General features: G+C 39.4%; 1 protein-coding gene across 2 annotated transcripts in view; it reads right to left on the bottom strand.

The window, feature by feature from the left end:
• Positions 1–1937: 1937 nt before the first annotated feature.
• Positions 1938–18619, bottom strand: part of camk1da (calcium/calmodulin-dependent protein kinase 1Da) — a 32767-nt gene continuing 16085 nt past the window's right edge. The window contains exons 3-12 of one of the 2 annotated variants that reach the window (XR_013278872.1): positions 18210–18284; positions 13855–13993; positions 13554–13680; positions 11093–11168; positions 8245–8357; positions 7112–7190; positions 6898–6985; positions 6567–6792; positions 5340–5876; positions 1938–2014 (exon numbers count right to left, since the gene is read on the bottom strand). Coding sequence is in view for 1 of the 2 variants with exons in the window: in XM_077498770.1 (XP_077354896.1) it covers positions 5752–5876; positions 6567–6792; positions 6898–6985; positions 7112–7190; positions 8245–8357; positions 11093–11168; positions 13554–13680; positions 13855–13993; positions 18210–18284 (1048 nt within the window). In the remaining variant the exon portion in view is untranslated. Of the gene's footprint in view, positions 2015–2250; positions 5877–6566; positions 6793–6897; positions 6986–7111; positions 7191–8244; positions 8358–11092; positions 11169–13553; positions 13681–13854; positions 13994–18209; positions 18285–18619 lie in introns of those variants that run through there. The other variant, XM_077498770.1, reaches the window with a different exon arrangement.

Below are 18619 nucleotides of genomic sequence, written 5' to 3'. Positions count from 1 at the left end.
CTGTCTTTTGTCTGCTCAACATCTGTTTTACACCAAATACCTTATATGCTCTTATCCAGCATAGTGATGGTAAACTTGGCCTTATTGCCAACGCACGGAGCTGGTGGGCGAAAAAAAAGAAAGAGCACAATTAGAACGGTATCAAACAGGTAGTAGGTGTGAAGATGCATGCAAAAAAACAAAACAATACACAATAACAGATGTTTTTCGTGATCATTGAGGATTTATTCCAGGAGAAAAAGAACAAAAGACATTCCAGCCTGTGTCGTCATGGTAAGTCTGATATGTGCACATGATTGTCGAAGGCATCCGATACACAAGCCCCATGGACACACAAAAGTCAGAAGCAACAGCGCGGCAGGCGGTGCCCGTATACGAGACGCAAGGGCGTCGTTGAGCGTGACGGGGGCGCACCAGATGGGCGAGGGCCAACACGGATGGCGGCGAGGGGAGACACTGGGTCACAATTACAAGCACCGTGCTAAGAGTTTCAGTCTTCAAACGATAGACTAGGCTCTGATTCGGACCTAAGATGGGTTATGTTAAGTTACACATTTTTACTAGGGGTGTCAAAATTAGCACATTAATTGAGCTAAAGTTCCAATTTTTTTTTAATGTGTGATTAATGACGGCCCCTTACTTGGAAAGCCTGCAATGGGGGAACGTGTAAAAATGAGCAGTAATAAATGTAATAATAATGCATATATGTGTGGCGACTGGGCTCAAGTTGTATTTTACAATTCATGTTAAAGATTAGATAGCTCTTAACATGAAAAGAAAAATACACTGAGCCGTCACTAATGTCTTACAAATGCAATTATGCCATCTAATGGCAAAAAAAAAAGACCTCAACACAAATCAATATCGCACTCATTTTTTTTTTTTTTTTTTTTTTTTTTAACAGTACAGTACATCCATCCATCCATTTTCTTGACCGCTTATAACCTCACAAGGGTCGCGGGGGGTGCTGGAGCCTCTCAGCTGGCTTTGGGCAGTAGGCAAGGTACACCCTGGACTGGTCGCCAGCCAATCGCAGGGCACACAGAGACGAACAACCATCCACACTCACAAGCACACCTAGGGACAATTTGGAGCGTCCAATTAACCTGCCACGCATGTTTTTGGAATGTGGGAGGAGACCGGAGTACCCGGAGAAGACCCACCCGGGCACGGGGAGAACATGCAAACTCCACCCAGGAAGGATGGAGCCTGGACTCAAACCCGAGTCCTCAGAACTGGGAGGCGGACGTGCTAACCAGTCACCACCATGCCGCCCTAGTACAGTACATATTTTTCATTTTAACTCAATTTGATGAATCATTCTGAAATTACTGTATCAATGACTAAAAGATGCAGCCATATTTCTATTAGTTTAACGTTGTTTTCCCCACTTTTAACAAGAGTATGAAAACTTTGGAAAAAAATATTTTATGCATTTTGAACAGATATAAAATGTGCGATTAATCGTGAGTTATCTAGTGAAGTCATGCGATTAATTATGATTAAACATTTTAATCATCTGTCAACCCTAATTAAGTTTGTTTTGGTTCTTGAAGAAAATGACCAAATTATTTTTAGCTAAACCAATGAGGCAAACCAACTTATTAAAACACATTGTAATCCTATCTGGCGAAAAAAATTCTAGCATTCACAAGAAAGTTTTCACATTTCTCACCCATGGTAAAGTAAGTACACTTAACTCCCCCCCCAAAAAGACCACTTAGAAAGGACGGATGAGTCATGATATAGCAGTGAAACTATGGTTGTAACGAAAACCGATTTAAGTCGGAAAATTGGTTTCGATTGAAAGGATGCGATTGCATCAAATTGAACATAAGCAGACCCTTAGCAGTCACGACTAATGACACGTTTACAAAATACGTTCGTTTGTAGAACTGAAACTCCATCCTGTGGCAAAAAGTTACAGAATGACTTACATCAGTTCATGAAGTCAATGAGAGCCACTTGAATTCCATAACAGTGTTTCAAAGTTGTCACAGCTTTGGATTTCTTCCTTGAAAATGGCAAAAACAGAAGCCTGAGATCATTAAATGTTGCTCTCTGACACTGAAGTGGTACCGAAACACTGAAACGTTCGACTACACTGTCAAATGTCAGAACTGTAAAAGGGGAATTTAGTTTTTATTCCCCCATATCGGAACATTCCAAAGACAACACAATCAAGACCTGGAACCGCACGCGCAATCGCTCATCTATTCCCTCAAGCCAGAACAGCAAAACATTTGTGAATATCTTGAAAATGATCATTTATATTCACAATCTATGTACACAACCATTTTGAACATTTACAAAGTAAAGACACAGAAGCCCAGAGAAGTATGATCATAAAGCCTCTGCTTACAGTTCAGCACATTCATTAATTTATTCATCAATCGCATTGTTGAAATTGTCAACAATGGTTGAGAATTAATATAGATCCTTTCTGTACAACATTCCAAATAATATACTTTTCTGGATTTTTCCTACCCCACAAAAAAATACTGCAACTGAATTTTTAAAATGCATAGCATAACCATCTCAATTATATACAGCATACAGGGTCATCATGAATAATCCGATTCAGCCCTTTTAAATAACATTTTTTCTTAATGACATTTAGTTTCCTCTGAGAAAAACATGGAACTCTAAAAACGGTGCTCATGTTTCGAGAATAATAAACTCTGGAGATTCAACTTATACTTTGACACACTCACATTTGAATAAATAAATTAAAAAAGAAAATACACAGACTTTGTCACGACGGTTCACTAAGACAACATGCATCTAAAGACACGCTAAAATAACCAAGGGGGTACACAGGACAAGGTCGGTTCAGTTTCACGGTTCAGGGAATATACAGTTAGTCGCCCATGCAGTGGCTTGAAATAACATGTGCATAAATACTTACAACCATAGCAATTATAAGCTCACAAAGCATGTCACCGGCATCCAAAAACCAGAACACAACCGACAGGAGGAGACAAAACATTACACCATCACAAATCTCGCGGTGGATTGTTGTCCATTCAAAATGGATCGATGGTCATATTTAGACATTCGGCAGAAGAGATAAATACATCCCCAAAAAACGACATAACGATCAAATCATACAAAATCTATCAAAGTATCATCGCTTTCTCGTCTTAATTCTGCCGAGCCTCGAGTGTGAATTCACATCATATTCTTCACTCTGGTCTTTGGCTACATATTCACGATAAAGGGATAGCATCCGATGACAATCTGATATGTGTGAGAGTGCGCCGACATTGTGCTGCTGCTCTGCTTTTGCCGCAAAAACAAAGGCCATTATCGCCACTGAGGCAATAACGATAAAAAAATAAATAAATAAATGGAATGCAGAATTAAAAAACAAAACTGGAACTCCCCAGTAGTCTTGAATGCGGCATTACACCCATTACAACCAAGTATAGCTCAGCACAATATGGCTAAAAAGGGAAGTCAAACCAAAAAATTATCTTTAATAATATGTTCTATGCTCCCCCATTAGTGTAAACACGACATTTTGTGGAATAAAAACAAAGCCCGTCTCAGGGGGCGGCCATTTTGCCACTTGCTGTCGACTGAAACGACATCACAGCTGCTCAGGTAACGACCAATCACGACTCGCCTGTTTTTCTGAGTTTGGTCATGACACGTTCGAAAGCTGAGCCGTGATTGGTTGTTACCTGAGCCCTGAGGAACTGTGATTTCGATTTTCAGTCAAGTGGCAAAATGGCCGCCCCCTGAGATGGATACAAACACTTTTAATGCTTCATTCATATTCCACAAACATAATATTAATGCCACGTTTAGACTAGTGCGGCTGCAAAGAACAAATTACGACTTCTCTTTTACAACTAAATCTTTCCGGTGCCGTAACACTGTGGTTGCAACTGCAGTGGGCTGCCATTATTATTACAAAATAAGGGTCCAATGGGGCCAAACTATACAAACATGCTTCAGGAGTGAAAGTGAAAACTTTAAAAAAAAAAGTGGTGGGTCGCCAGTACACGGTACAGCTGCCGTTTTCCCTGAGCACGACCAAACTGGGTGCGGCTTGACGGCGCACGGCGACATCATGGCTTCGATAGAGAGCGGCAACAAACAGCAGCAAGGCTTTTTCAAATTTGGACAATCCCAAGGCAAAACGAATATTGAGAAAACTGTGTGGGCAAAACATTACAAACATGACCAATATGTACTTAAAATGGACAAAAGTATTGGGACAACTGTCAGTCATGTCATTGGGAAGTGAAATGGTAGAAAATATGGAGTGTTGCGGTCAAAACAGTTTTTGGGAAGATTTTGATGTTTGTGTCTATTTTGTTTGTTTTTTTAAAGAAAACCAGTCAAAAACTTCTTAATAGTAATTCATTCTGATTAATATTGCATCTGGGGAAAATGAATTAAGCAGCAAAATCCACCTGTTTTTATTCATCTCAGTGGCAGCCATTTTGCTACTTGCTGTGACTTTGCAAAATGGCCACCATCTGAGGTGGATAAAAATTGCTCTTTTTTCTGCTGCTTCATTCATATTCAACAATTGTAATATTAATAGGAATGCCGTGTTAAGACAAGTGGAGACACATGGAACACTGTAAAGAACATTTTTGACTTGATTTCCTCTTTAAATTCAGTTAGTTCTAATTCATCTTTCGAGTGAGTTAGCTCATTTTTATTAGTTTCTATAAATGCTTGGCTTTTCTTTAGTTTTTATTAGTTTCCGAGGTCACATTTTTGAGTGTTCCACAGTGACCGTTGCGAGTCCACCCAAGGACAACATTCAGAAAATTGTTTTTAAAAGCAACACAAGTATAATAACAAAGCACAATTTCTTCTTCCTGTCTGATAAACGTCAGTGGGTGGTGTTAATGTATCTGGACTCTCACTGTGCAAAATAGATAAAGCACTCATTTGTATTTTTCCCCTCTTTCAACAGTCATACCTTAAAAGCACTTCTTGAAGCACAAACACAACACGAACAAGCCCACAAGAAAAAGATCTCAAAGATGCTATGCGATGTGTAGCGTTTCAAACGTGAATGAAATACTGTCATCTTGCTTGCGCAACACCAGCAGAGATTAGTCATAGGGATGCCAGGATGAAGCACACAAAGGCAGTGGCTTATGGGAAACCAAGTGGTGGTAATTAGCATGAGGTAGTGGCGACCGATCTGCTTGATTATGTTCTTTTGTTTAGAGAAATTCTCCTGCCAATTTGACAATGATGGCCTTTTGAAAAAAGCACACATACCACCTTTAAATGAAGACAGAAGAATAAAAACATTCCAGTTGCCAACAGTCAATCCCGAGTTTAAAAGAAAAGGTAAATTCAATTACCGGAGAGATGAGATTGAAGAGGGAAGTTGACATTGATTCATGTCATTCAGCGCCAGGCAGCTCACAAACAAGCTCAGCCAGAGTCAGTGATGTCATGTGGCTCGATCCCGGTGGGGGGTTTGGGTGGGGGATTTGGCCGCTGGCCACATACAGTGGTGCCGCATGATTACAAATGAAAGTCCTCTGCTCTCCTCGGAGCAGGGCGAGGAACCAGCTGAGGGGGAGGAGGAGGAAGAGTACACGTTAGTGGTGGTGGATGGTGGGGGACCACTTGCGTGAAGAAGTTCAGCCAGGAGACGAAAGGGCGAAACTAGACGGCCGTCTTCGTCCTCTTCCGCCCTCCTTCATCGCCTTGCGTGGCTCCGCCTCACAGCGCCGTGGCCTCCCAGCTGGTCCCCCGCGACACCTGGCGTCACTTGGTCTCCGTGAGCACGGGGGCGGGCCCCGCCGAGGGGTGCGCTCGGCTCAGCTCGGCCCCCGCCGCGGGGGAAGCGGCCGCGGAGGCCAGGCTGCAGGGAGTGGCTGGCGTGGGAACACCTGGAGGAGCCAAGTCAGACCAACGGGCACAATTTGTCATCCTTGAAAACAAGGGGGCTGAAATCATGGATTAAAATGAGCACCTGTGTTCTGATTTAATAATAAAAAAAAAATTCTATTACATTTTTTTTCTGTTAAAAAAAAAGAAAAAAAAAGAAGCTGTTTAAGGCAGGATCATCAGACACTAAGTTACGATTATGAGACACCACTATTAATACTAATAATTAAGACTTAGGTCAACATCTGTGGCACTGAAAATAGTATAGATTCTATGCCATTTAAATAAAAAATAAATAAAATAACCTAAATATAAATAAATAAATAAATAAATAAACAAACTACTGTGTGTGTATATATATATATATATATATATATATATATATATAAAACTTTTTTTTTTTTTTTACTGACAAATATATATTTTATATATTCCCATATATTTCTCCTGATACTTAACAAGTTCTGAAACATAATTTTCAAGTATTAAAAAACTGCAAAAAAAAAGATTTTCAAATTCTTTAGTTTGCTCATTTTTTGCATTCACTTTTGCAAATGCTGCAATTTCCAGAATTTCTCAGTGAATAATGCAATATTCTTGAGATCTTCATGTTTCACAATTTTGAAAATTGGTGAAAAAAAAAATAAGTCAACAGTCGAATGCGCCTATGTTGTTTGTAACGCGCTACTCACATTCCTTGCGTGGCGCTGCTACGCTGTCAAAAGCTGAAGTCTGGGTAGCGGCTGAGCCGGCGTTCTGGCTGGGAGCCGGCCTGTCCCGGTCGACCTGACTCGGACCTTGTGCCAGCTTCTGGCTCGGCCTGGCGGGGGGGTTGGAAGCGTCCACGCTGCTCCCCATGCTGCTTCCAAGCTGCAGCCGCCTCATGTGGCGAACCACCACCGTGGCATTGAACGCTTGCTGGAGAGGGCAGAGAAACAGCGTGTGACCCATCTTCACCAGCGCAAACAATCATTGATGGACTCACACTAAATAATCTTAAGTGACTGCGGGAAACACGTTTACCCTCCATTTGCTCTTGGCGAAGTTTTTCCTAATTTGCCGGCTGACAGACTCGTGGATGTTCTTGCAGAGAGCCGTATCCCCGGCGATCCTGGCACACACGCATAGTTTGTTGGCACTCATGACTGAATCAATATCTCCATTGATTTGATGTCTTTATGTCAGCCTGCCTTTGCTGTATCACTGTGCGGGTGTGGGTTGATCGCGTGTCACTCACCAGGGATGTCGGAGAGCCTGTTCGCAGGTGAACCGCTTGGCTGGATCTTTTTCCATTAGGTTGCTAATGAAATCCTTGGCTGGAAAATATTATTACATTTGTTATGTAACGTTACATTATGTTTTATTATTCACTTATCACTATTGTAGACATTGTTCCTCGCTCACAATTCATCCTTTGCACACCTATAAGTATATTGTATACGTAGCAAGTCCACATTTAGAGTTAGGCGTCTTCAACATCATGCCTGGCAGCACTGAGATTTACTGCACGACATGCAGTGTAATGAAGAACAAGAAGAAGAGGCAGAGAAGGTCCCCAATCATCAAGTTTCAGTAATGGTCATTGCTTCCACAGAGCAGATAGAATATATGCTTAGACTACTAGTATTACTGCAGCTCTGTGTTTTGCTAGCGGAAATTCATTAGAAGAAATTATATAGTTTGATTGAACATTTTTGGAGCATAAAGACACAATATTTCATTCTTTTTTGTTTTACATGTCAATTTTTAGAGTACATTAACTGCGAGTGACAAACAGCTGTGGCCCTAATTTGAAAAACTGCAAATGAGAGCAGGCATTAAGCAATGCTTTATAGAGAAAGTCAACATTAAATATTTGTCGTCAATTATATGTTATGTGACCTCACTAGTCTAAACGTGACCTTCTAATTTATACTACATTTTTGGAATATGGAGTCATGCAGCAAAATGCAGCCATTTTTATCCATCTAAGGGGGCGGCCATTTTGCCACTTGTTGTCGACGGAAGATGACATCACAGTTGCTCAGGTGACAACCAATCACAGCTGACCTGTTTTCTGAAGCTGAGCTGTGATTGGTTGTTACATAAGACCTGAGCAACTGTGATGTCATCTTTAGTCGACAGCAAGTGACAAAATGGCTGCCTTCTCCAGAAAACAGTATTTAGACTAGTGGGGCTACATAGAACATATTAATAAAAAAAAAAAAAACAGACTTCTCCTTTAACGGTTGTAAGGAACTGTCTGGGGGCAAAACTACAAAAAAAAATTAAAAATAAAAAAAAAATCTCAAAATTTCATCCCTGCAATAAAATACGAGTAGACGACACAGTCAAGAAAAGGATGATGATGATGGCGGAGGAAGTTCTCACCAGAGTCGGATATGTCATCCCAGTACGGTGCGTCAAACTCGTAGTCGGCTTTGAGGATTTGTTCAAACAGCTTGGAGTCGTTCTCGTCGTAAAAGGGAGGATACCCACACAACCTGCGGACAGGAAGCTTTGTCATTCACTCGTTCTTTCATTTAATTCATCAGCGAGTAAATTAGATTACACTTGAATCTGACATCATTCAAGTTGAGTACTTCCATTAGGTTAATTAAGTGCCAGGGTAGGAAATATTCCGAACGTTGCTAAATGAATGATGGGCTACCAGATTGTGCTGTTTTATTGCAGATTTATTAATATGTATTTTATATTTAATACTCGGGTTGAACAATTGATCAAATTCAAACTGACATTGTAATGCAGTAGATTGCAAAGGCTACAATTCTGGGGGAAAAAATGAACAACTTCTGCATCATTTTATATATCTTTATGTATATCTCATATATTTATATACGATAGCTCTAGTGAGAATAAGCGGTGCAGTAAATGAATGGGACAAATAGTGTCTACACGTAATGTCACTGTGTTAGAAGTACAGTCCACATATTTATATATCATTGTTTCAAGAAATGTGAAAAATTGAAGTGATCATGTTGTAGATGTGTGTGCAGTATTGTAATCTGATTTATGACTTACTGATTTATGTTTGGTCCATTTGTTTTCATTTTAGTGTAAGCTTAAACTATAATACCAAAACATTTCTGTATAATACATCTGATAGTTTATTGTGCATTTGTTAAAAAATATATATGGTAAGAGGGCCTTGAAAAAAAAAAATCACATATTAAAATGCAATCACAATAGTGAGGAGGAAAACCACACAATTAGATTCTGTTCCAAAATTGTTCAGGCCTATTTAATAGAGAGCATTCATTTAATTGCAAAATAAACTTTGTCTCATCATTTTTACAGTGCTCCTTTTGGAGTGATTTCACACTACTTGCACCCTTGCCATCAAGCTGACATGAGATTTGGAGTGTTGAAGACAAATTGCCTCAATCTCCCATTGTAATTAATGCCGATCCAACAAACCATCATCTGCACCTCATTACTAAAGTTCTGGATGCACTGAGATTTTCCGAAAGACTCATTAAAATGCCGTTCCCCATCGATACACACTCACACAGACACACACGCAACAAAATAGTATGAAGGAAACAGGAGGCAAGGTGCTGCCTCCTGCAAGGAAAAAAAAAAAAAAAAAACTTTCCATGATTTGTGTTTTTGCGTTCTCTTAAGGTGATAAACTCCAAACGGTCACGTCAACCTGACTGAAAACTTTCAAATGTGCACAGCGGAAAGTAGGAAAGAAAGAAAGACGTTTCGTTATTGCATATCCGCTCACGTAATACTTGGCTGTCGCCCACCTACGATCCAAGACAATGGCGCCCACAAAATCCCAGGTGATTATCATGGCTGATTACCTGATGTGATCTTTCCACCTGAGCAGCAGCTAAAAGCTAACAAGGTCTAAATCGCCAGACTAATTGTGCAAATTGCCAGCGGGGAGCCGCTCTTTCTCTTTGAGCACTTCACAAATCTGTGTGTGTGTGTCCTTTGAGGCCATCTCTCACACTCCTCGTCCCACTAACCCGCTGCTGACCTCGACCTTCTGACCTCTGAACCCTAGTCGGGTGGCGAACACACAGACGCACAACAGCGGGGTCCAGATGAAGACATAAACACACACCTCTGAAGGATTACAGTGAAATCTGAAATGTGTGCACCGGATTTGGGGCCTCAAGCAAACAAATGCCTCAAAAAAGGTAAAAGGAACCACAGGACACTTAAGTTCAGATTTCTTTTCAGTAACATACACAAACACCTGCATGTGCGTGCGTGTGCGTGTTTGCGAGGAGGTCAGAAGTGAGTTGGCACGGGAAGGGTGAAGCAGAAGACAAAACAAGCAGAACAATATGTCTCTATTTCCATATAAGGACATCGAGCAGACCGCATCTGGTTCAGATGACGGCGCCTAGCAACATCGCCATCACTATAATCATCATCATCATCATCACTGCACCCAGCACACACATTAGCTAATAAACGTGATTGGGAAGTGTGGCAATTAATGGCATTTTCATGCTACTTATGGATAACATAAGGTTGAGCTTTAGTGCATCATTTAAGTCAAGGGTGTCCAAACTTTTTCATTTGAGGGCCACATACAGAAAATCAGAAGGACACAAGGGCCACATAATGTTACGAAGAGAAATTGTGTTTAGTCCTAAAAATTGTAAGAACTAAATGAACAACTCACAATTCAAACCAGTTTGTTGGGGTTGCTTTTTGGGTTATTAATTTGACTCAACTGTTTGGGCTGATGAAATAACCCAATTGAATTACCCGGTAGGTAAAAAAAATGAGCCAACCCAACTTTGTGAGTTATTTAACCGAAAAAGTTGGGTCAAATTAAATTAATAACTCATAAAGCGAGATTATTTGGGTTATTTTTTGACCCAACTATTTTTAGAGTATAATTTTTTTGTACGAAAGGCAACCTTTTGGTAAATTGTGCCTTCTGCCATCGAGTGGAGCAGTTCATTGAGCAGCCTGTTCATCACTGGCAAAAAGATGAATACAGACACATGATTTGTAGTTGATAAGTAAAAGTTTTCAGACCAGGGAAGTGAAAAAAGGATACTTTCCTGCACCACACCTGATCTAATGTTCGACAGCACAGTTGTTGGGAATAAATGGTCCGTAATTATGTGCATAGAGAACACCTGTTTGATTGGGTCCGTATAGAATGAAGAGTAACCATTTGGTTCAAGTAACTCCTTTCCATAGCGTTTGTATGATCATTTTTGTAAAAATAAAATGCATGACTCACAGAATATAGGCGATCACTCCAATGGACCAGCAGTCCACTGCCTTGCTGTATGGCTTCTGGGCAAGAACTTCTGGCGCTAAAACAGACAAACATAATGATTAAGCTTTTGGCACTTAAAGCTTCTTAATTACCGATAAGACCGTTTTACAGGAGCTTTGTGCTTGTTTATGTACCATTAAAGCCAGTGCTTGAGGGTAATGTTAAAGCAGGAGTGGGAGATTTTTATGGGAAACTGCAGCTGTTTTTAAAAGGCTGCAAACTCCATAATGGTTGGATTCTGAACGATTGAGTTTGGTGGTGAGCCAACTGTTACGAACACAGAGAGACCTGCTACTTTGAATGTGAAACATCTCTTGATCAAGCCCTGGATGAGGAAACACATTCAGAATAACTTTGACCTCAAACAAACTTGGCTACGTAGACGTCTATTTGACATCCGAACAGTGGACATAAATAAGTTTACACACCCCATGTCCAAACACCAAATACATTTATTTATTTTTTTTGCAGTATTAACGTCACCTATAGCCTCGAAAGTCAAGAAAAGCCTGCTAGAACAGCTAAACTTTGTTTGGGCTTAATAAATGGTACTTTAAAATGGAGGCAGCCACATGCTGACTACTAGGGGTGTGAATTGCCTCGTACCTGACGATTCGATTCGTATCACGATTCACAGGTCACGATTCGATTCGATTCGATACCGATTAATCCCGATACGAATTTATAAGTCGATTGTTGCGATTTTTTTTCATTCAAATTTAGAAAATACTAATCAGTAAGCTTGTAGAGTGTAAGATTTATATGAAAATGTATTATTTATTTATCTGAAATTTCAGTCTTATAGAGGTTGTAATCTGTTTCATGTTTAAACAGCATTAAAATAAAATATTAAGGCTTAATGTTCCGTTCATATAACATTCTTCCATGCTTAAGGTGTGAATCCTAAACAAAAAAAAAAAAAAAAAAAAAAAAAAAAAAAAAAAAAATCGATTTTGCCTATTATTTAATCGATTCGAGAATCGCGCGATGTAGTATCGCGATATATCGCCGAATCGATTTTTTTTAACACCCCTACTGACTACCATTTAACATGAGTTTGAAAGTTAATTCTGAACACAGCCACGTCTCCACTTACAAAAATGTGTACGCAATTACAATCTCGGTTGTTTCTTTGTACTTCCCCAGTCTAAAAGATTTCATCTTTTTCGTCATTTGAGTTTATACAGGTTTTAAGTCACATAATGGTGGAAAAAGTTATATATATATATATATATATATATATATATATATATATATATATATATATATATATATATATATATATATATATATATATATATATATATATATATATATATATTCTTTTAAATCACAAAAGCCAGTCTTTTGAAGAGGGGTGTGTGGACTTCTTATATCTGCTACATTTAAAAAAATATATGGGTCCAAATTTAACGCTTGCACATGTGCTGAATCAGAGAGAACTTGTTTATAGTTACAAGATGAGTCATTGTGAATGTCTGCTGCTTTTGCCGGATTCCAACATGTGAGGTCATTATGTCTGGTTCTCTCTATTCTAGAATGTAAGATTAGCACAATGATTATTATATTTATGTGCTGTATACACTAAATTAGCTATGTCGAAATCCTCATCCATGCTATAATAATACCAGACTATGTCAAACAATGGGACTTAAAGTATAGATCTTTGTGGTGTGAAGTAAAGCACACACATCTCAATGCTTAAGGGCACTGAATTGAGCATTAAGGACTTCATTTGCACAGTAATGAGATGAGATGATGTTACTGGAGGAAGCAGGATCTCCAAAACATTAGCTTGGCAATGACGCAAATATTTTGCACTTTGCTCGTCATCATTAAGATCGGGCTTGCTCGTTTTTTGGTTTATTGACTGTTGCATGATAGTTAGATGCAGACGACCAAGTGAAACTCTGCAAGTGGAGATTTTGTTTATTTGTTTTTGTAATTTTAATAAGTTAAAAAGAGGGTAAGTGGGCTTGGTGTATGTGCATTATTAGAAACCATTTTCTCTTAAAAAAAAAAAAAATTCTGGAAGAGACTTGGACTTGTGTGTCAAGTTGAGCAATTGATTGTTTGTGTGGACAAGTGTGTTGAACATCTGCCTCTTGTCACAACAGATGTACACACACTCTTGATGTTGACTCAGTGGGGAAAGTGGTGAGGACGAGTCTGTCACAGTGGCCTGATTAATATTAGAAGTGAGTGAGGCTTGCATTCACAGACACACACACACATACGCACGTTGCCTAAACATTGATGACCCAGCCTGCCTGGTGTCAGACGGAAACAACACACGCTCATTGAATTATTCATGTCTGCTGGAGAGGCATGGCCGTCCCAAGAAAAAAAAAAAATGACATTGACACTTGAGCATCCACAATACATGCAGTGCAAAAACGTATGGGCACTGACTGTAACCTACCGACATATCCTGGTGTGCCGCAGGCAGTAGACATGACATTGCCGCTGCCCTCCATCTTGGAAAGACCAAAGTCGCTGATCATGATCTTCGAACCATCATGGGGATTAAAATACAGCAGGTTCTCGGGCTACAGGAGAAAGACAGACCAAGAAGATACTGATTGACCAACTGTATTATTATTATTTTTTTTTTAAGTAAAAAACAAAAATCACAGATGGTCACAGTGCACTACTGTGCAGCACTTAAGACATTTAAACGGTAAGAGCGAGCGATAGAGCATATTTATGCGTATGCTACCTACCTTGAGGTCTCGATGCACAATGCCCAGATTATGCAGATAGTTCACAGCATCCAGGACTTGTCGTATGAGCGTACTCGCATCTTTCTCAGTGTAGAAGCCTTTTTCGACGATTCTGTCAAATAGCTCACCGCCGGACACCCTGCACAATTAAAGTGTATATTAATTACTATTAGCATACATGACACAGGAAAAGCATTTTATAATAATCGATAAGATCAGGTGAAATGTTTGTGCACGGTGCCATTGCCAAGAGGCCACAAAACCTCTGAAGATATCAGCAAATAGGGCTGTTTATTTGTATAATAGTAGGCAACTGGTTTCCAACATCCAATTAAACATCAAGATTGGATGGGGAAAAAAAAAAAAGAAGATCATTCGATCCAAAAACACACATATAACATCTGCTCCCCTGCAGCAGATTCTTTGAAATGTTCCTCTGGTGACTCAAAACTTCATGAAATGACTTGTTCAGGTGCAAAACTACTATACACAAGAGGAGTGATGCCCAGCCAATGTGTTAGATAGAGAGATGTAAAGGAACTCATCCAATTTTGCTTAATTAGTTCAAACTTACTATTTATTTACAACAAATGATGTATCTTTGATCATCTCTCGATGCATCAGCAACGTGTAGTGATGCGATTAAATGTTCTTTCAATTAATGACAGAAGGTACAATTAACGAGCATATCCACCTGTTACCATTCTCATACAACAGAATAATAGCGTTGGGTTCAAATAAACAGTACCAGATTTCACACTAAGTCAGTATCAGCAGGCAAGTAGCTCCCCCTGCTGGACAATTCCATCTCAAAGTGAAAAATTCAATTTGTCTCAAATGCTTAATTAAACACAGTTCACAAATGTTTCCTCCATTTTCCCCAATGTCTGAACACAACACACTTTTCTAAAGCTACATAAACCAAACCACACCTTCTCACTCCAAAACTCAAACGTTCACACCAAATGAGCAGCTCAAACCTTTCAAAAATGTAAACTATAACACATCATTACACACTACAGCTAAACAATGTAAAACAAAATGTTCAATTTGTGAGAAGTTTCTTTGTTACATAACTGCCAATGCATATTGTTATAAACTTTAACGGATCTTCTTAGAATAGAACCCTATAGAGGATTGGGCGGATAAGAGTGTGTGTTGGGGGGAATGTGTGGGTCAGCATTTCCAGGCAGTGGGCTGCCTGAAACAGCACCCCTAGCTAACTTTGGATAAGAAGGCTGTATGTACTGTACATGAAACTTGCCCTTCCTACTCATATTAGTACCATCTTTGCACATTGAAAAGCATGAATTCCTGGGACAAGCACAACAAAATTTAAGAGTGTGAATTAAACTTGTAAATCGAGGTACCACTGACGACTAAATAATTCTGACCCACTAGACAGCAAATATTACAAAGATGGCAGTGTTAAAGTACATACTCTACAATGAAAAAAGCAATTTCAAGAGAAGTCTAAAAGTTTCATCACCTAGAAAAGGATGGGTGGAACAGTCTTCCTCTATTGTCTTTTTTTTTTCTACTTGTGTTCTAACAAAAGAGAAATTACTTTTACTATTGGATTTTTCTCATCAGAAAAAAATATATATATATTTTTTTTTGTGCACACAATGGGGACTGTGGTCAGAGGCTGCTTGCGATTCCACTCACTTTGAAAGAATATTTCTCATTTTTAGGCAGGAGCAGAAAGGGAAGTCATTTCAAAAGGAATGACAGTGTTTCACATCTCATTCAATGTTAACAATTATGTACTAGCGCCTCAACAAACGTAAGACGGTGATGAATTGTAAATCCTGGGAGGACTTGTTTGTTCCTCTAGTGGCATTTTGTTTTTAACACGTTTTTCAACTTTCTGCTAAGCCGCCAATTGAATGCTGTCAATGTGTCACTTTTCCAAACAAGCATTCATAACTCCCATCTACTTGAATGCATCATTGTCTGACTTGACTGATTGATTAAGAACAATAAAGCGTCAACATGTTAGAGAATGCTGCCACAAAATGCAAAAAAAAAGAAAAAAAAAGCAGAAAATAAGAGCAAACTACAACAATGGTACAACATCACAGCAGATGTTAACCCAGATATCGTGCAAAATATGACGCCTGGGGGGTATGAGCAGTAAATGTTTACATTGTAGCAATCTGATTGAACGCTTCTGAACTTTTAATGCTGTGTGAATGTTGTCAGACAAGTAGTGTATAGTCCCTTAGCCTTAATTTACAATACTATGTTGACGATGAAGTAGTTAGCTTGTTCAGCTTCTGTGTCGCAACAACTTACTCTATTACGTTGTAAACAATTCACCTTTTACAAAAATGTAATTCGTCACACACACACACACACAAAAAACATCAGTAGTTTCCCTGCACTCGATGTCATCGATTTTCATAGCAGCAAGGACCGATTGCTTTCCCCGCGGTGTCGGTGCTTACATAAGCTGAGTAGGAAACAAAGCAAATGCTGTCACACTGCATTGATCTGCCACGCTACGACTCGATGTAAAAACAAAACGACTCCTTCTTCCCGACTCCATTTCAAACAAATTTGGTGGGAATAGCGCTGTTATATGAGCTTCAGCTTCAGCCACACTAATTTGTAACGTGTTCAACTAAAATAAGAACACTACAGCAGGTTAGTTTGGCACACTAAAAATACTCCCACAAAATAAAACGTATCAGTGTGAACACAAAAATTAATCTTCACACAAATAAAACAAAATTTTAGATGAAATAATTCACAACCACGGGAGTCTTGTCTTACTTTTCAAAGGGCTTGTATTCCTTTAGTGTACAGTATTTCTGTCAGTCTGAAACTATGACACAAATGCTTTATGCTGGTTGTGTTGGTGTTATAGTGGAGTGCAGCCTGCGGCACGAAAGGCCGCAACAAATGGGATTTGGACTAACTCAATTTTGGGTTTTTTCTTCCTGCTCGAGCAGAGACGTGCACTGAAAGCTGCAAGTGTCTCAAACGAGAGAAGTATGTGTTAGTAATATTGAGGGCTATATTTGCAAGTTGATCTGTGCTTAAATTTGCAATTTTCATTACAACATTTCAAAAGATTGCATCAAAACCGCAGCGGTTACATTTCAGATGCTACCTTTGACCTTGTAAACATGGTCAGTGATGTGCACTGACCCGGCAAATGGCCTTGCTGGAGGGAGGAAGGGTGGAGGAAAAAAAAAAGAAGCAGCAAACTGAATTCCATGTGAGCAGGTGGAGGGCAAGAGGTGATGGTGATGGAAATGAGGTGTGAAGGGACGGAGAAAGAGAGGAAGGACAAAGGCAGACGGAGAGATAAAAGTGAGAAATGAGAAATGCTGATAGACGTGCATGTGGACAAAGCGGTTGGGTCTTCCCAAAGAAACTATATAAAATATAGAATTTATTCTTGCTAAAGCACTTCTGGATGGATGCAAACTGCATTTCGTTGTTCTGAACTTGTGACAGTGCAATGACAATAAAGTTGAATTCTATTCTATTCTATTCTAAACATCTCGGCTCATCTGAGACCATTTCACTGTCTTTTGCCGTCAAAAGGCCAAGTGACAATAGAAACTGTGGACAATGGAAAGCTCAAAAACGGTTCCATTGGACCCAATCTAAACTTTTTAGCCAACAAGATGTCAAACCTATGGTTAAAGTCTATTGGGGAGGTTCCAGGGAGAGGCCAGGCAACAACACACGTGCTTTGTTAATTGGATAATTGATGAGGACAGGAAACTCAGCGTAGTCTGGCCAACAGAGGGATTTAAATTAAGCGCATCCTGTTTTACCTACGCCAGACACAAAAGTATTTACTGCAAACAATGCTGTGGGTAATCGCAAAATGAATCAATGCCATAAGAAATTAACTTTATTAATATTTGAATATGGGCAATGATTTTTATGCAAAGCAAATGCTGGGCATAATGTCATGTCACATTGTAATAAATCTACAAAGAAATGTGGATTTAACCAAGAGAAATAAAACAATAAAGCCTTTTATATTAATGATGGGGAAACTAGAATTCAACATCTTTTACGCAGTTTCCATTCCACGGCAAATATCTTGCCTATTCTATTTTGATCATCGCAATCAAGAAGCCCCAAACATGAGCGCTAATCTATTGACACGGAGCTACAAATAGCGCCACGCTTGTGTAATCCTCCACCACTACTTCCACTGAACTTGACTGAATGTTGCCAGACCAGCCAGCGTATCCTCTTATATAAGCCCCTAGAGGAGGTCAGTCGGCCACCTATGGGTGAACCATGTACAAGCCCGCTTTGGTATGTGCAGCTTGTTTAGCTTTTTATCTGTTATCATTGTAAATACTTGACCAGTTTCAACTCACAGTTGCATAATGAGATAGAGGTGATCCGGACTCTCGTAGATGTCCTCCAGTGCCACAATATTTTCATGCTTAATCCTGTAAAGACAAACCAAGAGTTAAATGTGTTATTCCAAGGCTGGGCTGCATCTTTAATCGTATTCAGTCACATGTTAACTTCTAATGAGGCAATAAGCTTTGCCATTACGATTCTGCTTGCATGACTAAATAATGTAAAATGTGGTTTCCTTGACATCTTTTTTTTCACCCTCCATTTACCTTTCTAGCTGTAGTCTCACTTCTTTCCTGATTTCTCTATATAGTTAGGGGACAGGGGAGTAGTCTGTATATGTAAGTGCGTGCGTGCATGCATTATCCTAATACCTTGAACACAACTGATTTAGTGTAAATCCCCACAGGTCTATCCTTCCTAC

Source organism: Festucalex cinctus, chromosome 16 (assembly GCF_051991245.1).
Source record: "Festucalex cinctus isolate MCC-2025b chromosome 16, RoL_Fcin_1.0, whole genome shotgun sequence".
NCBI classification, from domain to species: domain Eukaryota; kingdom Metazoa; phylum Chordata; class Actinopteri; order Syngnathiformes; family Syngnathidae; genus Festucalex; species Festucalex cinctus.
This window is presented reverse-complemented; position numbering and strand designations above follow the sequence as displayed.